The sequence below is a fragment of the Adelges cooleyi genome, unplaced genomic scaffold, assembly GCF_023614345.1.
Source record: "Adelges cooleyi isolate 19-005CV unplaced genomic scaffold, UGA_ACOO_1.1 ACOO_flye_CR_arks_rails_tigmint_CR_PRNA_1, whole genome shotgun sequence".
In the NCBI taxonomy this organism is placed as follows: domain Eukaryota; kingdom Metazoa; phylum Arthropoda; class Insecta; order Hemiptera; family Adelgidae; genus Adelges; species Adelges cooleyi.
Genome location: NW_026095751.1, coordinates 1,285,620 through 1,311,453, shown reverse-complemented (window position 1 = coordinate 1,311,453; position 25,834 = coordinate 1,285,620). Strand labels below are relative to the sequence as shown.

The 25,834-nt window shown below is 29.1% G+C and overlaps 1 protein-coding gene across 2 annotated transcripts in view; it reads left to right on the top strand.

Moving 5' to 3' along the window:
* Window positions 1-19,129, top strand: part of LOC126836158 (uncharacterized) — a 31,510-nt gene extending 12,381 nt beyond the window's left edge. The window contains exons 2-10 of one of the 2 annotated variants that reach the window (XM_050569336.1): window positions 16,447-16,594; window positions 16,669-16,819; window positions 17,008-17,084; window positions 17,160-17,355; window positions 17,425-17,480; window positions 17,571-17,733; window positions 17,875-17,939; window positions 18,359-18,536; window positions 18,993-19,129. In XM_050569336.1, the coding sequence (XP_050425293.1) occupies window positions 16,538-16,594; window positions 16,669-16,819; window positions 17,008-17,084; window positions 17,160-17,355; window positions 17,425-17,480; window positions 17,571-17,733; window positions 17,875-17,939; window positions 18,359-18,536; window positions 18,993-19,069 (1,020 nt within the window). In that variant the 5' untranslated portion in view covers window positions 16,447-16,537 and the 3' untranslated portion in view covers window positions 19,070-19,129. Of the gene's footprint in view, window positions 1-16,446; window positions 16,595-16,668; window positions 16,820-17,007; window positions 17,085-17,159; window positions 17,359-17,424; window positions 17,481-17,570; window positions 17,734-17,874; window positions 17,940-18,358; window positions 18,537-18,992 lie in introns of both variants that reach the window. The other variant, XM_050569327.1, reaches the window with a different exon arrangement.
* The last annotated feature ends 6,705 nt before the right edge of the window (window positions 19,130-25,834 follow it).

Below are 25,834 nucleotides of genomic sequence, written 5' to 3'. Positions count from 1 at the left end.
TTAAACAAGTTCCAAATTTGAATGGTGTTTTTTCGGGTATTTGGACTGAAGGTCTGTAAACAAGCCAAAAGGGATATCCATAGTGCGTACCTATAACGTAAATCTTTTTCATAAACTACTCTGTTTTCGAACCTTTTATTGTCAAGGACAAACCAGAACAAGCTAAAAAAAACCATTAGCAACACAATAATTTTATATAATTTTCTACTGTTTATTACTTAAAAGGGCCTCTACACTAGCATTTATTACGGTACATTGTATAGGCAATTTTTCGCTAAAACTTAATATTTTTAAACATACATATTATTACCATAGGAAAGAAGTATCTACTTTGATAATGGATGGACAGACGAGCACAGACAGCAGTGTAACTTCAACAGACACATGCACTTTTTTTACTAGAAGAGAGGGGAGAGGAAAGGGGAAGGGTTAGTAGAGAGGAGAAGAATAGAGCGGCAATGGAAATTGAAGGAGGATAGAAGAAATAAGGGGAGAGGATAAGAGATCATGGTAAATAATGTCAGTGACGTTAGACTAAAAAATATCCGTGATTCAATGTTTTCCCGTGAAGCGAAGAAGTCAGCTAGTTTATTTGTTGTAAGTTGTTTCACATTATTACAAATTTCTTATTCGACCCGTCAAAATATTCATTATAACCATATCCCCTAAAGAAATAATTTATATGACCCTCGATCCTGTCCGAAATCAATAAACAACAAAAGTGGAAAATGATTTTTAAATTCATTTTTTATTGACATAATTAATAATACTGGTTAAAAAAATACACGATTTGGGCAATGTATAATAGTGCATTATAATAAAAAACTTAAGTCAGGCTCTTCAGTTGGCTGTACTTGAGTAGAAAGTAGACGTTTGGGAGTACCGTCATCGTAAAGTTCACAAATACGGCCATCAATTTTTTTGTAATTGATTTCTAATCTGCCGTTTTGAGTTTTTAGCGAACAAGTGTCACCATGGACTTCAGCAGATTTTATAAGTGAATGTTTCGGGTACAGATGTTTTGTGCTTCTGTGCAATCCTATTAAACGACACAAGTCTACTGAGAAACGCACACTCTTAGTGGTGTCTTCACCTTAAAAAAAATACCCAAAATTAGCTCATTGGATTCTACTTTTCCTTATAGAAAAGTCACAACTTATACATGCGTATAAAAAAATCAAAATAATAATACACAATGATGTGTAACTCTGAGATAATTTTTTTTTTAATTGTGAGAACAAGGCCAAACCTCTTGTATATCATACCTATCATTAAACAAAACTGTAAAAATGCAGTAAAAATAAAAACCCGTAGTTTGTTTTATCGTATATCTTATTAGAAGCTTTTATATGTAAAAAAAAAACATTAACTTGTAATAAAGTTTTACCTTTTACCCTGTTTCCAATAACTTTGTAATACTTATTTAGTTGATTATGCAATATTTATTTATTTTAATTTACACGGGCATCGCTTTTGCGATTGATTGCAGGAATTTCCTACTAAATATTTACCTTCTTCATTGTCTACGTTTTCTTCTTTTACTGAAATAAAAATAACAAATGAAAAGTTTGACCAAAAAATATTCACAATACAAACATTATTGAGTTAAAAACAGCGGAAGACATCATTCGTCTAATAGGTTCGTTAAGCATGTAAGTGATGGAATGAGGAACATAAATAAAAGATAGACTAGGTCGGAGGAATCAACATTATTACTAAGCCAAACAAACAGGTTAAGCACTTCTACTACCGGCTATAATTTTGCGATTCAATTGGAAAGTGCAACAAACGACTTGCAAGCCGTAAGAACTTTCACTGAACCCTTTAAAGCTGCATAGAATCAACAGTGGTATAGGGATCCTAACCAACCGCACTATACTCAAGAATCGAGCCAACGAGCGCACAAAAAAGTGATTTAATAGAAATTACTAGTCGAAAATCTTTGGCCAATATATGTATGAGTAATTTTCTACTAAATATTTACCTTTTCCCTTGCCTTTGTTTTCTTTTTTTCCTAAAATTAAAACAACAAATGAGAAATTTAACCAATAAATACTCGTAATACAATTTTAACATTTATGAGTTAAAAACAGCGGAAGACATCATTCGTCTAATTAGATTGTTAAGTACTTAAGTGGTGGAATGATAAACATAATACGAAGCGCAGAAGACCTGGAAGACAAGGACGGAAGAATCAACTTTATTACTTTAAAGACTCCATTTTATGCGTGAAATACCCATAGATTTAATAGAAATTCCTATTCGAAAATCTTTGGCCAATTTATACATGACTATATATAACTTATATATGAGTAATTTTCTACTAAATATTTACCTTTTCCATTGTCTTCGTTTTCTTCTTTTTCTAAAGTTAATATAACAAATAAGAAGTTTAACCAATAACTAATACTCTCAATAAAATGTTAACAATTATAAACAGCGAAAGACATTATTTGTTTAATTAGCTTATACCGGACTCATTAAGAACACCAATCAGAGCATTACGATTAACAGAATTGATCGCTAAGGTCTGCATAAATAACATCAACCTGGGATTGATTTTCAAAGGAATCGCAAACATAATTGCTGAAAACTAGGTTACAGGTAGTAGCTGAACCATGTGGGACACCATTCAAAAGAAGCAATAAATGAACGGAGATTATCATAATTGACTTTGAGCAAATTGAAAAACGAATGGTCTCGATACAATGAGCCATGGGTCACAGTAAAGGTAGGGATATATTTAATGCTGGTTGATTTGAATCAATAGGTACAATCGGTTCATGCAATTTTTCAACAGTAAAAATGTATTACTACAAATCACAAGGTCTAAAGTGGGATTAGAGCAATTATTTACAATGCTAGCCAATCAAAGAATAATAACTAAATTCAAAAGACAAGTTTAATTATAATATTACTACTAAAATCTAAATGTATGTTAGGAAAAAAAATCTAGTCTAATATCCATATTGTGTGAACTGTATACTTCTATTGTTTAAAAAAACTAAATTGTGTGTTACTGTGAAAATAATGAATGTCTGTATAATGATTCTGACTCTAATTTAATTATTGATCGAGTGTCAATAGAATAAGTACAAGTGACATTAATACCATTAGTGTAATTAAATAAATGCAGAGTTAAATAAATATAGGTATAAATAAAACAACGAAAAAATTCCATATGAATATTTACTTAATGCAACGCGGATTAATGCTTTTACAGCTCCTTTAGTGTGATATCTCCTTTCACTTCCCAAATCTGGTAGTTTAGCGTCTTTACATTCTCCTTGATAACAAATAATAAAAAATAATTAGTTGCTCGTGGTTGGGTTGCATTTTGGTACAATCTACCTTTAAAACCTAAAAGTATTCATCCGTTTCCCTTCAAAAATCAGAAAACGCCAAAAAAATAAATGTACTTTTCAACTTTTCAACTTGGACTAGGCTAATGTCCGAATCCCGCTACTCAAGTTTTGAAAGTTATTTTATGCCAAACCCTTTACAACCTCTTAAACAGAATGCTTAGTTTTTAAAGTCTTAATTTTCCTTGGTATCGAGGCTAGCAGGGATTGTATACTAACAAACGACCTACCGCAACGTTCAGTTCTTGCCCCATTTGTTGAACTTGTACATTAGAAATATACCTATCCATAACTCCGAAAATTGCATGTAAAATTGTGATTACCTTCTTTCAAATCCTGTATTACAGCACCTGTAATCAAAATATATAAATGATACAAAAATTATAACATTTTTTATGTAACACTATAACAATCATCTTATAGTTGGGCAATTCTTAGGCGAATAGTTGTAATGTAAAATAATGTTAAAACTTCTAGTAGTCGCGTTTAAATTAACGATTTTAACTAAGTTTTGAACGATCATCGATCGGCAAAAAATATAAAGCAATATGACTTTGAACTTCAATAGTTCATTTTTATCGTTTATACTTAGAACTATATAATATTAAATTTAATAACTGTTCGTATAAAAAAGTTAGTTACCTGTTACGGAAAATATCTTTTGAAACAAAATTTGTTGGTAGTGTATCTTATCTAAAATTAAATTTTAACGTACAGCATTCATTATCATATAAATCGGTAAGTAAGTCTTAAGGCTATGATTATTCTCAAAATATATGAATAATTTACGATCAAGCGTTATTTCTTCTTTTTTGTTTTCTAAAATTAAAAATAATTTTATGCTGAATGAATATCAAATAACAAATGCAATATTAACGTACAACATTCGTTATGATAGAAATCAATATGTAAGTCTTTGATTATTCTCAATATACAAATAAATAAGTAAATAAATATATGAATAATTTACTACTAAATGTTTACCTGTCTCTATGAATAATTTTTCTTCGGTGTCTGAAATAAAAATAAAAAAAGTTTATACTAATTGAATATAAAATTACTATATTACCTATGTGGAAATATTTCCATAATATGCAAAAAAATATTACCCGGCACTGCTATCATTAAAGCCATTTGCACTAAAATTAACATTAAATAAATGGTGAAATAGATTAAATTATTTATGTTAAGTCCAGGACAAGACACATATGATTTATAAATTCGAAAGAAAATGTGTTTGGATTAATTATATGAAATTTATTAGAGACTATGGTAATAAAATTGCTTAATTGAAGCACGTAAGGTCAAAAAAGGAAGAAAGACTAAATGGTTAGATGAAATTAAAAGCAGTAACATATTACATACATTCTTAAATGTGATTGGATCAATGGTAAGAAAAGTGGCCGAATAAACAAAATATAATAAAGAGATGAGGTAAATATATGTAATATCAACGTTGTTGGACAGAAAGATTCCATTTGGATTTCTGAGTTAAATTAAGATTTACATCACTGATAAAATTTCACAAAGCTTGATTCTTGCAGTTGTATATCATAAATTTAATTTCAAAATATTTTCATCTACTAACATGTTTTATCGTTATTATTATATTATTTGCTACAAAATCATGATTACCCATCGTAAATTCTCCACTGACAATGTTTGTAATTACTTCCGCCAATCCAACTAGAATAAAAAAATATTCGGTTGAGCTTTATAAAAAAAAGCCAGAAAACACTTAGCAATACTCGTGGATCCTATATAAAATACAAGATACCTACCGGAGACGGTACGCCTTGTGGTTGGCTAATACTTAGACTACAAGTGGGCAAAATTGATAATCCAAGAGTGGGGTTGAATTAACACGAGGTACTCATATTGTGAGGTTAGTGAGTTATAATTTAAATATAGAAACAGCTGCTTCTTTGAGTATAAATATGAATGAACTGATTAACATAAATTAAGTAAAACTACACTTTGTTTAAAAATAAGGTACTTAGCACCTTATTGATTTTTAATATGAACAAATTATAAAAACTACAATTTTTTTATTTAAAAACCATTCGACAGCCGCCAGACAAATATACAGGAAACATTATATTTTAGTATTTTAATTTTACCTCCTATATTCTTGATGTAATTATTTTTTTTTTTAAATTATAATATGGGTTTCGACTTCAGAGGTCATTAGCCATAAATTTACAATGTTCTTATTTACATGGTTTAGTTAGAACTATAGTATATATAAATAATATGGTTTACATTTTGTCGGACAGTTGTATAGTTCCTTGATGTATTTGTCTGTAATAAATTGTATACAAATAGAAAACATAAAATATTATTTTAAATGAAAAAAAAAATGTTTACTGACTTGTTACGAAAACCTGCTCAATATAGTTATCTAATTTAGTTACCAACACATCATTTACCAAGGTAAATGATATTAAAATACATAAGAGCTTCATATTTATCTGCAAAATATTTAAATAATAAAACATTAGTCTTTTGTGTATATGCTTTAGTCACCATTTGGTTATCAGCCTTTCGAATGTGGAACTAAGAACATATTGGATTTACAATGACTTATTAAACTCCTATGCTCCAAAAGTAAAACTACTTTGCGTAGGTACCTCACAAAAATCGAAAAAAAAGTGAAAAGAATTTTGAGAACATACTTTCATCGAATCAGACATGCAGGGTATGTTTCAAAAAGTTTCGAGGACAGGAAGTGGGGGAGTGCTCTAATAGTTGGGAATGGGTTGGGGGTGGGAATGGGCTGGGGTTGGGGGCATATATGTTGTATTCACAATGTTCAAACTAGAACTGAATAATAAATTCAATAATTTAAGAGATCATATTTCTATGAATTGTTTTAGGCCAGATATTATAAAAACACTTAAATATTAGCCAGAAACTTGATATGTTTACTAGCCACCTTAGATACTATCTTGTTACTGCTTGTTAATATACAATTTCATTATCTATAGCTCCACCACTACTCTAAGTTTATTCGGTAATTTAACGAAACATGAAAATGCTCTTTCGTGGTTGCAGAATCGGCTGAACATTTTTTTTTGTTACTTGATGAGCATTACATTTATTTATTTAAAATAATTTTTATGTTTTAAATGCCTAAACTCATAACTGAAAGAGTGACCGTTATAATTTGCTAAACTGCTGTTCCTTTAAAAAGTAATTATAAAAGCAAAAACATATACATGTTAAGAACAAAAATAGCTTATACCAAACTCTTAAATAAATAGGAGGTAAAATGTTCTGCTGATACTACCATTAATTATTAAAAAAATATAATTAATATTTATAATCTATTGAAAATATAAAGTATAAAATAGCTTCAACTTAAGATGTATTCAAAGTGTCAGAAGTTACAAAACAGAAAACACAATTTGTACTTAATTCAAATTAAAAGCTAAATTATTTCGAGATTTTCCCATAAATATTTTATTAAAAGCTTGAGTACTTACAATTTTTTAGACAACGGTAAACTCGACCAGTTTGTTAAATTAACTGTTTTGAAATGACTTTCTTGTGCTTTGTCTATGGGCTAAATTTCGACACAAACAGTAAAATATAATTATATTTACAGCGTACCGTTGTTAGTGTACATAATTGGTTTATTTATATAAAATATAATGACATGTATACTGATGTGGTTTTAGTTTATGGTCTTGTCTGATATTAGTTTTACAATCATTTGTTTAATCAACGTTTACATTAAAAATTTTAAATTAAAATTCATTTTATATGGCCACAAAACTATGTAAACAATTTTAAACGAAAACTAAAAAAAGTATAAATCGTTTTTAAAAGTACAGAATACATTTTTATTTTAATACACTCTTTGTGTAAGACACAAATTTCAGTCGATATCTGTGGGTGAGAAATTGAATATAGGAATTATGAAAAAATTAGAGTAAAACAAAAATATCTGGGTAGCACATGTTAAAAGAATAATGTTTAAAATTAAGTATTAAATTAATGTTTATGTTAGATTTTAGAACTACCTTCAGTCTAATTTTTAGCTCATAAGTCCTAAAACTACACATGAAAACCCAATATCTTACAATACTCGCCGTGGAAGGGGTTATCAAATTTTGGGCTCGTTCCAACAGTATTTCACCAAATTATGCCTATTCAATTTTAATTATAACAATGATAGGTTCTTTTTTTATTTAACTGAATAATATTTCATCATCTAATGACAATAATGTGCTTAAAAATGTATTTTCATTATTATAAGGTGGATGCGATCAGAGCTTATCGAAATTTATCCTAATTGACAATTTAATGAGAACATTTTCCGTCACCGGTTCACTGTTGATTCAATCACACACAGCAACCTAGGAATTGACAACAATCCAAGACGTGTAACACTTCCTTTTTCCTTTCTTTAATATTACGTTATAGTCCCTTCTAGGTGTACCAGAGTTGGTTAAATGTATGTATAAAAGTAGGTAGTTAGAAGTATCTAGCAATTATATTATTATACAATTAATATTTGCTTATAGTGCACACGTGCTCATTTATTATTTGTAAGTACAGCAGTTTTTCTTTCTTAATAATTTTAACTTAAGTCGTTACATTTTAAAACGTTATAAATTGTGGGACACTTGTTTACACAAAACTAAATTATATGGCAGTATTTTTGAAATTGAGAGAAACACCAGATAATTTTACATATTTTTCAACTTGCAATAATTCTTATACACCCGTGATCCCTAGCCCTGCCCCCAACCTATATGCTTCTTCACCACTGTACTGGCTTTTCTAGCTTTGCTTTTTTTCTAAAACTTTTTTAACATGCATTTTGCTGTTAACAGGATATAATTATGTGTAAGCACAAATATTTCAAGTTTTTAGTACCCAGGGCTCCGCCGTTAAGGTGATATTTTAAGAACAACGCAACAAAATCATTCTCAAAATTATGAAATTGTATTAATAATAATAAATTATTTACACGCCATAAAAATATGAAAAACTGTGTATAATAGTTTTTGTATGTCTTAATTGGACACTGCCGTTCGATGGAGTAAAAATAAACTAATACTAAATAACTGTCCTATTTTTTTCCCCGTAGTAATCGTACATACAGTCTTAACATTTTGATGAAATTTAAAAATAATTTTGTATAAGACTTGCGATTTACCCACACCTTAATATGCTCCTTACTACTCATTAAAACAAATAAATTAAATGTATATTTTATAAATTTAATTTTGATAATTAAGTGCTGACGTACATTGTCTTGAATTAACTTTTAAATTAAGTATGTTTTTTTTTAAAATAGTGGAAATTAATCTTTTTTTCCTAAAAGTTTCGGGAAAATCTTCTTTTATTGTTTTTTAACCGTAGATTTTGGAATGAAAATTAGACTCAATGAAGATAAAAGTAACCAGAGTATAATAACGTATAGTGTAAATCTATTATATATGTGAAATTGGATTTCTTTTTATTCTAACAAGAAAATCATTTTCAGGAACAAAAATACTGTGGAAATTTGAAAATAGCAATATGCATAGTGTTACAAAAACTAATGGTAGCATGTCGAACAAAAAATAAATTGTTTTTCTGTGAAACGCTTTCGTATTCGAAACGACTGTAAAAATAAGAACAATTACAACGACAACAACAGTAAAAAACAAAAACAATTTCGTTTTAACAGCAAATGAATAGATTTTCAATTGCCGATGAAATATCTGTTTGCATTTTATATTGAAAATTGAGAAAAATGTACAAATACAGGGTGATTCATTAAGGATAAGACACTAATTTTCTCGGAATATATTAATATTTTGAACAATATTTTTTTCCAAGCTTTTTTGGTACACATTGTACTATATTTTTCAATATTTTGAAAATTGTTATCACCAATCCTTGAAGGCCAAAAAGGAGGATTTTAGTTTTTTTTTAAATGGCAACTTATGTTTTTAATTACATACATTTGTAGACAAAAATAAAAATATTTTAGCGTTTGAATTTTCATTTATTTGTTTTTGTTCATTAGCTATGACTTTGTTAAGATACTACATTTTCTCTTAATAATTATCATGTTTCTTCGGTTTTCCAAAACCGGTAGCACACAAAGTTCATATTTATGTTTGCATTGTCTATTTGGCGATAACGCTCTAACAAAAAAAAGTCACTGGCATAAAAGACTGAAATAATGTTAGACAAACGGTTCTTATCTACAGTTTTCCTATTCCAACACAGGTACACAGGTTGGTTTTACCAACCCACTTTATCAAATTATTTTTATGAGTGTAATAAAACTACTCGTCTTTGTAGTAACGATTGAAAATATTAAGAAATATGGTTAAAAAATCAAATCTTTATAAAGTCATAACAAATAAATAACAATTTAAAACTCAAACGCTAAACTATTTTTTTATTTTTTGTCTACAAATGTATGTAATTAAAAACATATGTTGCCATTTAAAAAAAAACTAAAATCCCCCTTTTTGGCCTTCAAGGATTGGTGATACAAATTTTCAAAATATTGAAAAATATAATACAATATGTAAAAAAATACTTGGAAAAAAATATTGTTCAAAGTATTAATAGATTCCGAGAAAATGAGTGTCTTATTCTTAATGAATCACCCTGTATACCGGCTAAAATAGGCGGTTTAGATAATACAAACTATAATCCAAGGTTAAGAACTCAACAAATGTATAAGCAACATGGTACATAGTAAAAAAAAAAAAACCCAAAATGTTACAAATAAAACATGTTATTTAACTAATTATAGAGTAATTAATACATTTTTACTATTAGCCCAATATTTAAAAAAAATAATATTACTGTTCAAAAGTAATCATCACAATCTATTAAACAATAATGGCCTTTGACCTGTATGAGAACTTGTGTTTTATAATTATTAACAAATTTCTAAATGAATAGAAGTAGACATTATTTTGATACCCACGTTACGGATTGTTCAATTAATATTCATTACCGCTCTTAAGATGTGGAGCTTTTATAGTAGGTCCACAATGTGAATTACTTGAGGCTGATGTATGCTTTTTTTTATAAATTATTATTTCGGCTCCGTGGGACTGATGCGATAGTTGGGGAAATATAATATACTGTGCAAGCGTCTTTTTACGATTTTCATATGTACATATCGAGCGTTTCAATATCGAAGACTAAAAAACATATTGACACATTTCCTAGCGTGGCATAATACACCGTAGTTACAATACATAGTTGATAAAACACATTTTTAAACGGTTATAGCCGTGAAGGTAAATTGTTCACTGCATTATCGATTCGTAATCAGTTTTGGAACTACTACTGAAACTCCAAATTGGGTTCAAAACCCGGGTTGAAAACTCGAAAGCCTAAGATATAGGTTAGATACATCATCGGAGGCGAAATGTTCAATACAAATCCTTAAGCGAAACTAAGGGGCGAGGACTAGCCCCTTGGCTTAGCCGTCAGTCTCTAGAATAGCATCCCTAAAAGCCCGAAGGCTTCATAAAACAATGTGCCGTATTTCATATAAACTTCAAAGTTAAAGGGGGGGGTTAATAAAAAAAAAGTTTGACTACAGGTATGTTGAGAAAATCGATTTGTTGTATAAGTTAGAGTTCCATTCGATATATTTCTTTAGTTTAATTTTCAGGTGACTTTTTTAAATGTTTAGCCCGATAAAGTACCACTCAGGTAAGTTTTCAGATCTGTTGAGTTGCTACACCAAGAAATCGGTATAGTGGTTTAAAATATGTCGTGGGTTCAGACACAAAAAAAAAAAAAAAGTAATAATAAAAACATTGTTAAAGCGATATCTTCTTAGCTCCGCATCGAAGCTAAAATGGTTTATTTCTTAGCAGTTTTCGTATGTGACAAACATGGGATTATCATATAAAAATTCTTGTTTTTTTTTTTTTTACCATAAACTGTTTTTCTGTATAACCAGAAAGAAAAACGCGGTTGATGGTTAATGGTTATACGATTGAAGGTTACCAATTTGACATTTAATCATTCGCCTGCACGGAAAATCTTGAGTGAAAATAATATAATGGCAATCTTGATTGATCGTGTGAGGACTGATATCCGTGCAAAACAAAAGTATTGGGACCACATCATGCTTAATTATTAGATAATTGTTCTCGGGTTCGGAATTCATAGTGGCCTAAAACTGTTGTAAAAACTGTAGTTCAATTACAGTGGATATTTTTGACATTCTCATGTCTTAGCTCTGGCACACAACCGAAAAAAGCGTGACCACACGGAGATGGGGTTGGGGACGGGAGATAGGGGTGAGAATTAGCCGGTACATAAGCGAAAAAAAGTGTTACCAAAAAAAGCGTTATGCTGTTATCTGATATGAGATAAGAGATAGGGGTGAGTGATAGGGGGTGAGGGGATAGGGGTAAGATATAGAAGATAAGAGATAAAAGGTATGTTGTACGTTCAACGTTCAAATTAGAACTAAATAATAAATTCAAAATAGTTTAATTCTCTATGTTACGTTACTTTTGGCCAGATAATAAACACTACAATTTTAGCCAGAAACTTGATTGTACATAGTTTTTTAATCCCCTTGGCCTTAAGCTGTAACTGGAAGCTCCATGTAATTTTTTTTTTTTTTTAATTATAATTCTACAACTAATCTAAATTTATTCGGTACTTCAACGAGACATGAAAATATTCTATCGTAGTTGCAGACTCGGCTGAAAAATGGCTGATTTTTTTATCCCACCTGAAGGATCGGGATTGATCAAAGTTCAACTATTTTCTATCTTCTTAAATAAATAGCTTAACGCGCATATCTAAATTAATATACAGGTTGCTACGAGAGATTCGAAAATCACCCCTTCTCTAAAACAATGACCTTACAATATCATTGTACGATAAAAACCAATAATGATTTTAACATGGGTGGTTTTTATCATAGTTTTTGAAAATCGTCAATAAGTCAGGTGGGCCTTGATGTACTAAAGACCCTGTATTTGTCGACGTTAGGTGCACATTATTATAACACAAGCTCGATGTGAGTATCTAAATAATGTTAACAGTCTTTTGAACGCGTAAAAAATTTTTGTACAAACGATTACTATATTTGCATTTATGTGAACAGTGAAAATATGGAAACGCACATCAAATCACACGATTGTTTTCCCCAAGTAGAAAAATTGTGTTTTCGAGTTAACGCCACGGTTAAATCATATTTTTAAATTTGTGTTTGCTTTTGAAACACATGCGCCGATGTGCGAACTTATACAAAAACCTCACTTTCTAACAACTTTAAATAATTTATACGGATGGTTTTATCATTAACGAATCACCCTGTATATACAACCCGTGTGATTCTGATGACTGAATTCTTGAAAATTGTCCACCAACTTATCATGTTGCCGCCATGTAATATATTTTGAAATTATTAAGCGGAAAACGGATCAATGGGCACTTTTAAAATTGATAACACTTGTTTTTTTATATGTAATTAAACACTCAAACCAAATGTTTTCATCGACTATGATTACAATAAGGATATAAAAAGGAATGGTATAAGGATAGGATGAGTACAGTTAGGATTTTTCTTTTAAGTTAAAAAAAACAAAATTCTATTTAATTGGTATTCAAAATGGTTACATGCAATAAAACAAGTAGTAAGAAAAACAAATCTGGTCTTGGTAAACCTTGATTTTCCTTTTGATTTAGGAGTGAAACGATAAAAACAATTCCCGACTCGGTTTAGTACTTTGGAAATATACTTTAATACTAATCTTAACATCCAAATTTTTTGGAAATAGAAAAAAATCTTTAAAAAAATACTCGTTGTACTCATCCCATAATCGAACTACGAGGACTATTTTGTTTTGAGTGTCCGATTCTAATAAAAACAATGTTTTATCAATTTTATAAATGTCCATCAAAAAATATTCAAGATGGCGGCGACTTCATGTGGGAAAATTAAAAAAAAAATAGGGGCCTTATTTAGTAGCCCAAGACGAACCAACAAGTCCACTGGTTATCAGAGTCCCACTCACTGAGTGAGGCATATCATACATACAGTGTGATCATTTTATCGCTTAAATCTCATACGGTCTAATAAGAAGTTACATTTTTTTTACATAGTGATTATTAGCGGAGATCGGGGGGGGGGGAGAGGGGTTATGCTTGAGATATTAAAAAATGATCTCAATTTTTCAGGATTTTTTTTTTACCCCCTTCTCAACTTAGTTTTTTTTTTACTAGCAACTTTTGATTTATAAATAGCAACACCTATTCTTTTTCTCTTAAAATTACGAAAAGCTACGATTTACTAAAAAAGTACATACATTTCGATATTATGGGTCGGCGGGGTTCGGGGGTAGCAAATTTTCTCTAAACTGTATACAACTACACGGGAATACATATTTTTTTTTTTTTCATTAAAAAAAAATATTGCACATGTACGGATTGTACAGCTATTTTTTTTTTTTTTTTTGTTCCATCGAGTTGCAAAAGTCACGGTAGAATACCACATGTGTTTTGCGTTTATTTGTATAAGCCAAGGTTGAACGACAAAAAGTGTTGGAAAACCACAGTGAAAATCAACCGGAGTACCTAAGTGAAAAATAACAAAATGCTTCAAATAAAATATAATTATTTTCACGGCATTCGCTACATTCCAAACTTTCATCTTTACTTTTATTGAAAATCTTAACCACGTTTTCTCGAAAAATGAAATGCACATGAACCGTTATAATAATTTATCGAAACTAGTTTTATTCAAAAGCAATAATATAAATTATTTATGTATTATACAAACCGTTGTCGGACTATACTGATTTAACTGTGTATACTACATTAGGCTGGTCCTTAATCATAGATGAAGATTTTTTTTTAAAAGTTATTCAATGGGCTACCCAGCTATTTCGTTTATTACTATAAAAAAATTTGGGTAGAATTTGGTTTTGATAACTCTCCCCCTTCACGTGCCGCAAGGGGGTTGAAAAATGACCAAATGGGGTAGTTTTATAGTTTTTCGAGTTTAAATAAAAAAAACTATTGCATTTAGCATAAAATTACATATTAACTTTATGATAGATCATTAAATTCTCTATAAAATAGGTCTCTTGAAGAGACAAACATTTTTTTATAGGAAAAATGTAATTATTTTATTTTGTTCCCGGGTCGATTTCTATACTTTATTTTCTAACGATAATTTTCGTTTTTCACAATATATTTGTTTAAACCATCTTTAAATACGTAAAGGTTGATCGTATGAAAATTTTCCTACTAATCTATTTTACTTGATTTCCAATCGTTCATCAAACATATTTAAATAACCATAGAAAACCAGTTTTTCCAAATAAATTAAAAAAATTATGTTTTATTTTTTTTCCTGGATAATAATACATTTTTGGAAAAATGTGTGAAAATCTTTTTTATAGAGAACTTAATGATCTATCATAAAGTTAATATGTAATTTTAAGCTAAATGCAATCGTTTTTTATTTAAACTCAAAAAACTATAAAACTACCCCATTTGGTCATTTTTTAACCCCCTTGCGACACGTGAAGAGGTGAGTTATCAAAACCAAATTCTACTCAAATTGTTTTTTCATAGAAATTAACAAAATGGCGGGGTAGCCCATTAAAGTTTTAAGTTCATTTAAGCCCATTTAAGTTCATAAATAAGAACCACCCTAATACTACATACAGGGTGATTGGTTACCTATGAGCCAGTCAATATTATAAGAGATTTTTTAAACTATTCTCTTTCATACTTTGATAGTTAATAGCCAGCCCGAATTTGCTATATTTTTTTAACAACAAAATCCCATAATTTGTATGTAAAAAACGGAAGGAATTTAATTTTCTTAAATGTTGACGTGTACATTATCTTAGTTTTTTAAATTAGGAATAATTTTTTGAACATTTTCACTATGTAATACCAATAACCAATAATTATGAATAATTATTTTTAAGGTTATTAAAGGTTTTTACACACGAGTACTGTGTGAAGTTGTGGTCAATTGATTAATTAATTAATTTGGTTATTTATTTATATGTATTGTTATTTGTCCATTGTATTATAAGTGAAATTATTAAATGAAAAGAGACATCGTGGCTCTTAGGAAACTGTGGAGAAAAGATCTATGAGTGTGAGCCTATATCGGATGCTTTGGCTAACGACGATAAAATTATTTAAATATCATATAATAAGTAAGTACAATATATTTCTATAAAACCCGGGTTTACTTTTGTAATGCCAAAAAAGTACATGAAATCATGTTTTTTAAACACATTTTTGTCTGATCTATTGTGTTGTTCATACAATAGATCAGTGTTATGTAAGTATATCAGATTACTTCGCAATTAAACGAGGAATAAGTTTAACATATTTTCAACTCTTAAAGAAAATTGTTTAGGGTACTATTAAGGGTTAAACCCAACAAATTACCTAAATTACCTAAATATCGAAATAACGTTTATATTTCGTTAGATACAATTGACATAGTGTATGACAATTGACATTTCTGAAAACATAATAATAAATCTAAGGGTATAGTTATAGTTTCACCTAATAAAAACTTAGAATTTTTATTAAAGGTTAGCTACTACAATAAGGCACTGAGCATTTTTGCCAGCTATTTAATTTTCGTGGTTTAGTACTCAACGATCATAATATCAGGTACATATTTTACTACATTTTTCAATACTTAATAAAAGTGTTACCTTTATCGGTTATGGGTATGGATAAGTTAGGTGATTATACACATGTTAAAAGGATTTTTTCATCTCACAAACCAATAAAACCGCATAGTCTTGACCATTATTTTTTTATTTAAAATATATTATAATATGAAGGTTTAATAACCCTCATCGTTCGCAATGTTCTCTTTGTGCGGTGTATATAGCAAATAAAAATGTATCGTTACTTTATTTCACATAAGTAAATATGCAGTATTTTTTTTAGTGGCTTACACTTTTTAACAACTGTACAGCTGGGTCGAAAACGACTCTAGGTATATACTTAGCAAATAAAAAAAAAAAATGAAAAACAACTACCTGCCAATACATTGCAGTTCTATACTGATTTTGTTTTTGTCAATCTCACCTTGATGTAGACACCTTGAGTCAAATCGAATTTCACTGTTCTTCCGACTATAGTGTTGAAGACTTATATCTGGTTCAATAGTGTTTGAAAAAAAAATCATTATGTATTTCAAAAGTGCAATTATCCTTTCCGCATTGTACTTCGTGACCGTGACACAGGTAATACCACATAAAACAAAATATCGGTAGTTAATTGTATGTTTTATGATTTTTGTACTTATGATATTTCATAGAGCATCGGAATCGACGGGAATCAAATCAAAAAAATTAAAAATTTATACGATAATCTCGTTAACGAAATAGAGCACCTTTCCAAGGAAAATATGGAAAATATGGGAAGTAGTATTGGCATGGATAATATGTTAGAATTTGTTTACCGAGAAAGTAATGAAGTATTTGTTATACAGGCTAAGCCATTTTATTACAACCAAAAAATTGTAACAACTTTTTGGTTGTAATAAAATGTAACTTATGACCGTAAAAAATATTATCTGTTTTTCCAGTATTTAACAATTTTACACTAGCTAGCTTTATTGAAAATTGCTCATAATTTGTTGACATTTTAATTACAGATGTATCCAACGATCGAAAATTACTAGATTTTTTGTTATTTGTGGCCAATTACGATAAACAAGATGACATCTTGGAGGTAATAACACATAAGAATATAGACAAATATCAAACTAATCTGATTTTCTTATTTTCGTACACGTATTTTACATAGAATCGAAGTATATCATCCTACGAAACAAGACTTTACTTGGGGCTGTTCAGGGATATTGACCAAATGGGCAATCACGATGGTCTACTTGGCCACGCTGATGTTAAAAATGTCATTGAAGCTTTAGATCTAAAAAATTGGTCTACTCATCGTAGTAATTCCCGTTCACTCAGTGAACGTTTGCTACATTCATTAAAACGTGGTATTTTTGAGTTACTGATGCGGTTTATTAAGTTGCCAGAGTTAATAATTTTAATTAATTTTTAAGGTCCCAAAATTAACGCATTGGAGTTCTTAAACCGGATATGGATAGCAAAACCAGATGTAAGGATTTATGTTTTCGTAAAAGGCTTGACAAAAAACATATATATCTTTGTTTTTAGCATTAAAAATAAAAAAACGTCTTGTACTTAGGGCAATGGTCTAGACCAAAAGCAGGTTCAGGTACTGATAGATTTCCATAATGGTAACATAAATAATGGTCATATTGACGCTGATGCAGTAACACAATTTTTCAAAAATTTATGTATAGTTAAGTCCGACTACAGAGGCCAATTTGCATTTGGTTCCAAGCGAAGTATATATTTTTGATATTATCTCGTTTCATATTAATATCGTTTTATGCAGATTTGGAAAACTTTAAAAATGTTCCCAGCTCTGTTTCTATGAATTGATATTTTTTAAAAAACAAACAATTGGTTTAATTTTTTGATTAAAGGAAATTCATTTTTGGAGTTGCAAGAGCTGTTGCTTGTTTTAACAGAATACAGCAATGTGGAAAAAGTATTATTACATTTTTTTTATTACGATTGCGTTTAGTATGCCTATATTATGAGAATGCACTCACCCATTTATGTTTAAATTCAAAAGTTTAACTTTAGTTTAGTGAGGAATGTAATCACAGTAATTTCTATGAAAAGACATTAAATTTTTTTCCCATTCATTTACAATGAAAAATATAAATATAAACTTTAAAAAAATATTGGATCTACTAAAAAAGTTGTCATGGGTAAATTTATTATACTTTTCTATTTTCCTATGAAATTTCGGTAACACAATACTATCACAATTCACAGGCCATAGAGTAAATTATATTCGTGCAAACTATGTTATCACACTACAAAAGATGAGCGAGTAGCGCTCTCTTGTGCGTTACATAATCTTAAGAGGTACTAATTTTAATTACTTTGTTGATTCTTCAGACTGGAACCGTATATTCTACCATTTCGGTTAGATATATTTTATCTATTTTCTCTAAGCGAGACACCGACAAAGATGGTCTACTCAATAAGGATGATGTTTCGAATATTGCGTCATCTTACCCGCGCACCTTGAATCAAGAAAAAATTGACTATTACATGTTGGAAAATGATATCAATAGTAATATACCAAATTATTGTGTTAACAAAATTAGTTTATTTATTTCTTTTAAATATCATAGTTAGGTCGGGCATAGAGTAGGATCAATACGGTTTTATGAGCGTAGATATTTTTACAGTTAGAATTAGTAAACAAAATCTTGAAAAACCGCCATTATAAACTACATAACATTAACGATATTAAATCGAAGAGTTTTCTTAGACAAAAACAAATATGTTAGACTAATGATTATAATTGTAAAAGTTACTCATCTGTGTTTGTGTAATTATCCAAGTCCAAAAGATAGCTCTAAAACAAAAGGAAAATATCTATTGGCTTAAGGGTATACGGTTATTATTGAGTTAGCTTCTAAAGGTATTTCTATGATCATTTAGACTTAATATTTTAAGTGTATGTTAAATAGATTTTTATTTTACTTTATTTTAACTTCTTAACTAAAAATATTGTACTTTTTAGATGACAATCATTTGGACATTGCGGAGTTTTTCCTGACGCTATTTAAGGAGAATGTAAATTTGTCATTTTTTCAATAAAAAATAGGAACTTTGATGTTTAAAAATAATTTTTTAAAACAATTTTGGCAGTGGTTTGAATTTATATCATGTAAATTGTTAGATTAAGCGATTTTGTTGAATTAATATTATACTATACGATACACATACGAATATTTTTTGGGAATGTATTAATTTTGGGTAATCAGTTTTAAATTTGATGCTTTGTGATATTTTTCAAAGCTGTATAATTGTACACATATTATATTTTAAAAAATGCTAATAATATATATACAACGATGTTAATCCATATTGATAATTAATATAACATAGATTTAAAGTTCGTTCTTTGTAGCTTCATAAAACGATTAAATAAACACTGTAATACCATAAAATTATTTTTTTATTTGAGATCAACACAATCACCTACCCTAGGCCTTGCAAGCCATCTAGTTTGTAAACAGAACAAAAAAAAGTTAATATGTTTTTCGAAAACGGTATAAAAATATGCAAACTAAAACATAAACAAGTTTTTCAGCCGAGTCTGCAACCACGAAAGAGTATTTTCATATCTCGTTGAGATACCGAATAAATTTAGAGTAGTGGTGGAATTATAGATAATGAAATAGTATAATAACAAGTTAGTATCTAAGGTGACTAGTAAACATATCAAGTTTCTGGCTTATATTTTAGTGATTTCATAATATCTGGCCTTAAACAATTCATAAGAAATATGACCTGTTAAATTACATTGAATTTATTTTTCATTTATAATTTGGTCGTTGAATACAACATATCTCCTACCCCTATCTTCCACCCCCAACCTCATCATCATCCTAATCCCATCCTTATTTCTTTTTTCGTTACGCTTTTTTGGTAACGCTTTTTTCGGTTGTATGCCAGAACTAAGACATGGAAATATCAAAACTGCCTTACAATTATTTTACAGTTATTATCACAATGAATTGCTGTTATAAGAGTTATCACACTGTTGTTCTTGTAGATATTATAAATTACTACAAACATTATTATAATATATCAACACTTAGAGTACATTGAAAAAATCCCTGAAAAAAAGCAGCTGTAACTACCGCTGCAAAAAAATAGTAAAAATGATTAAAATTTAAAATATAGAATTAACTGATATTATGTAAATTGTTAGATTAAGTGTTGTTGGTGAATTATTACTATATTATATTTACATAAGAATATTTTTCGGGAGTGGTATAATCATTGGTAATCGGTTTAATATCTTATGTTTAATAATTGTTTTCATAGTTGTATAATTTTACACATATATTTTAATTTAATGCTTATAATATATGTACAGCGGTACATATACATACACATTTTTTTTGTTTTTTTCCATCTTTAAAGTATGATGAAAACATTTGGTTTTAGTGTCAAATAAAAAAGGTTTTATTAATTTAAAAAATGGCTATTGTTTTTATTCCACTCAATTACAAAACATTTCAAATGGTGGTGACCATAAAAGATGTTGAATAATTTTCAGTTTACAATTTTCATTTCACAACGGTTATGGCGAATTTTTTAATATGTTATGGATACATATGCGTTTTAACTACTGACAAATTTTCTACTTAAAAGTATTGAAACTACAGCTAAAAAAACCCAAAAAACAATAAACTCGCACATAGGGGGGGGGGTGGGAAATCGGTATAATTTAAATTTGATACAACCGACGTGTGCGGGCATACCAAATAAAGATTTCTTATAAATGTCAAATCGATCCGACAGTTTTTCTTGAAATTATAGCCATTAAAAGTTCTAACTTAAAAACTCGTATGGTTTTTTTTTTAAATTTTAACTGTGAAGAAGTAAACTTTTTCAACTTTTACCTCCCTAAAGTACCAACTAGATGAAATTTGTGATTTATAGAGTTGCTACTCGAAGGAATTGGTCCAGTATTGAAAAAAGTTACAGTGTATACAGACAAAAAAAAGGCCACATCATGGTAAAACCAATAGCATCTCTGCTCTGCATCGAAGCTAAAATATCCTTGTTAGTTGTGCTGGGTGTTTATAACATTATTTCATTTCTGTACTTACAATCCACTAAAAGTCACGGTGTTAACACTGTGTATGTAAGCGCTTGGAGATTAAAAAATGACAAAAAAATTTAGATTTGATGTTTATTGAATAATTGAATGTCTTAATAAATCATATAAAATGTTATTATGGCTTTTTTCATCAACCATTAACATTTAAAAATAAATATTTGATAAAAAATGTACAATAGTCGAGCACCAAATTGTTGACATTTTCATGTCTTAGCTCTGGCACAAAACCCTGGCAAATAACCGAAAAAAGCGTTACCATTAAAGCGTTATCAAGAAAGCGTTACCAATAAAGAAATGGGGTTGAAGATGAGGTTGGGGGTGGGAATGGGAATGGGGTTGGGGGTGAGAATTAGCCGGTAAATAACCGAAAAAAAGCGTTACGCTGTCACGCGCCGCAAGGTAACAAAAACTACGAAAGACAATTATCGGAAAGACCATTTCGGATCCATTTTGAATATTAATCTGTTACGCTGTTATCTGTTATGAGATAAGAGATATGTTGTACGTTCAACGTTCAAATTAGAACTAAATAATAAATTCAAAATAGTTTAATTCTCTATATATTAAACACACCATCGCCCTTATCTAAATTTAAGTCTCTTTTACCCCCGTTTTTTATTTGGGTAACTTGATTATTAATAACTACTTCGTTGGTGTTCGGTATTAATAAATCAAATAGTGTTCGTGTCGAATGACCTGACATGAGTTGAGCGGGAGATTCGTGTGTTGCCGAATGTGGCGTATTCCTATACATCAGCAAAAATGTATTTAAATGAAGATTACAGAAAAACAGGTGAAAATTGGCAGAAGGGTACAATTACTGATAATATTAGTCATAATACTCATAAAGTAGTTATAAATGATGGTTCTGAATGGATAAGGCACAATGATCAGATATGGCCACGCGGCCTAAAAGAAAATGAGTTATCTTCTGCTTCTAATTATTCAGACACGCCTAGTGTTGACCAAACAAACTCCGATTCCTTTGAAACTACTGTACCAATAAATACCACAACACAAAAATCACCTAGACCCGTTAGGATTAAAAAACCCATTCAGCGTTTTTCTCCTTGTGATTATAAATAATTATGTTACTGTATAATTTTTGCATATTGTAAAAACATGTTTACTACACATTATTATTATTTTTGCATGAAATATTGTTATTGTAATTTGATATTGTTTTTTTAAATTATTTGTATTATCTATCTATATGATATTAAAAATTTAATTATGGTTAAGTATATTATTTTTGATGTTATTGTAAATAAAAAAAAAAAAGGAAAGAGGTGTTACGTATCAGCAGTTTATATAAATACATATGGTGGGAATTGTCTACCACACGCGTGTGCTACACCGGCACAACTTGTCATTCGTATAATTTGGGTTTCATAATAAACATCAGCGAATATTATTATTTATATTAATCTAATTGTGTTTTACTTTCATACTAAGGTATAACATTATTTATATTGTTAGTTTAAACGATTTACATAAGATTTTTTTTATACTTTAATTATGAGTAATCAGTTTTAAATTTAATGTTTTAATGATATTTTTCAAAGCTGTATAATTTTAGACACATATTTTAAGTCAATGAATATACAACAATGTTAATCCATATTGAAAATTATTATACGGTACGACTGTTAAATTTGTTTTTGTCATTTTATAAAATGATAAAATAAAGAATGTGAAAAAATGTAGGTCAAAAAAATACGTTTAAAATATCAATATTTCCAGAGAATAGGCAAGAATTTAGGCAAGATACTCAAGCCTAAAATGAAAAACTCTGTAAAAAAAAATAAAAAAATATGTTGTTATTGTATTTCACATAAGTAGATATTCAGTATTTTTTTTGCTGGTTTACACTTTTTTATAACTGTACTGCTGGGTCGAAAACGACTCTAGGTATATACTTAGCAAATAAAAAAAAAAATGAAAAACAACTACCTGCCAATATTTTGCAGTTCTATACTGATTTTGTTTTTGTCAATCTCACCTTAATGTAGACACCTTAAGTCAAATCGAATTTCACTGTTCTTCCGACTATAGTATTGAAGACTTATCTCTGGTTCAATAGTGTCTGAAAAAAAAAATCATTATGTATTTCAAAAGTGCAGTTATCCTTTACGTGTTGTACTTTATAAACGTGATACAGGTAAAACCACATAAAACCAAATATCGGTAGTTAATTGTATGTATTACTATTTTTGTACTTATGATATTTCATAGAGCATCGGAATCGACGGGAATCAAATCAATAACATTAAAAAATTATACAATAAGCTCGTTAAGGATATAAAACACCTTTCCAAGGAAAATATGGAAAATATGGGAAGAAGTATTGGCATGAGTAATGATAATATGTTAGAATTTGATTTCCAAGAAGGTAATAAAGTATTTTTTAAACAGGTTACAACTTTTTGGTGGTAATAAAATGTTATTTAAAAAAAAAAAAAATGTTTCGTAAAAAATATTATCTGTTTTCCCAGTATTTAACAATTTTACACTAGCTAGCTTTATTGAAAGTTGCTTATAATTTGTTGACATTTTAATTACAGATGTATCGAACGCTCGAAAATTACTAGATTTTTTGTTATTTGTGGCCAATTACGATAAGCAAAAAGACAACTTGGAGGTAATAACACAAAAAAATATAGACAATTTTCAGACTAATCTGATTTTTTTATTTCCATACACGCATTTTACATAGAGTATAGGTATATCGTCCTACGAAGCAAGACTTTACTTGGGGCTGTTCAGGGATATTGACCAAACGGGCAATCACGATGGTCTACTTGGCCACGCCGATGTTGAAAAAGTCATTGGAGCTTTAGATCTAAAAAATTGGTCTTCTAGTTTTAGTCTTACCCGTTCAGTCAATGATCGTTTGCTATACTTATTAACAAAAGGTATTATTGAGTTACTGATGCGGTTTAATAAGTTGCCAGAGTTGATAATTTAAATTAATTTTTAAGATCCAAAAATTAACGCATTGGAGTTCTTAGACGGCATATGGGGAGTGAAACCACTGGTAAGGATTTATGTTTTCGTAAAAGGCTTGACAAAATACATATATATATATATATATATCTTTGTTTTTATCATTAAAAATAAACAAAACATTCGTACACTTAATGATAACATGATTTATATACGTCTTGTACTTAGGGCAATGGTCTAGACCAAAAGCAGGTTGAGGAACTGGTATATTTCCATATTAGTAACATAATTGATGGTCACATTGACGCTGATGCAGTAACACAATTTTTCAAAAATTTATGTATAGTTAAGTCCGACTACAGAGGCCAATTTGCATTTGGTTCCAAGCGTAAGTATATATTTTTGATATTATCTTGGTTCATATTAATGAAACATGTTAATATATACATATTAATATTCATATTAATATCGTTTTATGTACATTTGGAAAACTTTAAAAATGTTCCCAGCTCTGTTTCTATGAATTGATATTTTTTAAAAAACAAACAATTGGTTTAATTTTTTGATTAAAGGAAATTCATTTTTGGAGTTGCAAGAGCTGTTGCTTGTTTTAACAGAATACAGCAAAGTGGAAAAAGTATTATTACATTTTTTTATTACGATTGCGTTTAGTATGCCTATATTATGAGAATGCACTCACCCATTTGTGTTTAAATTCAAAAGCTTAACTTTAGTTTAGTGAGGAATGTAATCACAGTAATTTCTATGAAAAGACATTAAATTTTTTCCCCATTAATTTACAATGAAAAATATAAATATAAACTTTAAAAAAATATTGGATCTACCAAAAATGTTGCCATGGATAAATTATTTACTTTTCTCTTTTCCTATGAAAATTTCGGTAACACAATACTATCACAATTCACAGGCCATAGAGTAAATTATATTCGTGTAAACCATGTTATCACACTACAAAAGATGAGCGAGTAGCGCTCTCTTGTGCGTTACATAATCTTAAGAGGTACTAATTTTAATTACTTTGTTGATTCTTCAGACTGGAACCGTATATTCTACCATTTCGGTTAGATATATTTTATCTATTTTCTCTAAGCGAGACACCGACAAAGATGGTCTACTCAATAAGGATGATGTTTCGAATATTGCGTCATCTTACCCGCGCACCTTGAATCAAGAAAAAATTGACTATTACATGTTGGAAAATGATATCAATAGTAATATACCAAATTATTGTGTTAATAAAATTAGTTTATTTATTTCTTTTAAATATCATAGTTAGGTCGGGCATAGAGTAGGATCAATACGGTTTTATGAGCGTAGATATTTTTACAGTTAGAATTAGTGAAATAAATCTCGAAAAACCGCCATTATAAACTACATAACATTAACGATATTAAATCGAAGAGTTTTCTTAGGTAAAAACAAATATGTTAGACTAATGACTATAAGTTGTGTATTATAATTGTAAAAAAGTTACTCATCTGTGTTTGTGTAATTATCCAAGTCCAAAAGATAGCTCTAAAACAAAAGGGAAATATCTATTGGCTTAAGGGTATACGGTTATTATTGAGTTAGCTTCTAAAGGTATTTCTATGATCATTTAGACTTAATATTTTAAGTGTATGTTAAATAGATTTTTATTTTACTTTATTTTAACTTCTTAATTAAAAATATTGTACTTTTTAGATGACAATCATTTGGACATTGCGGAGTTTTTCCTGACGCTATTTAAGGAGAATGTAAATTTGTCATTTTTTCGATAA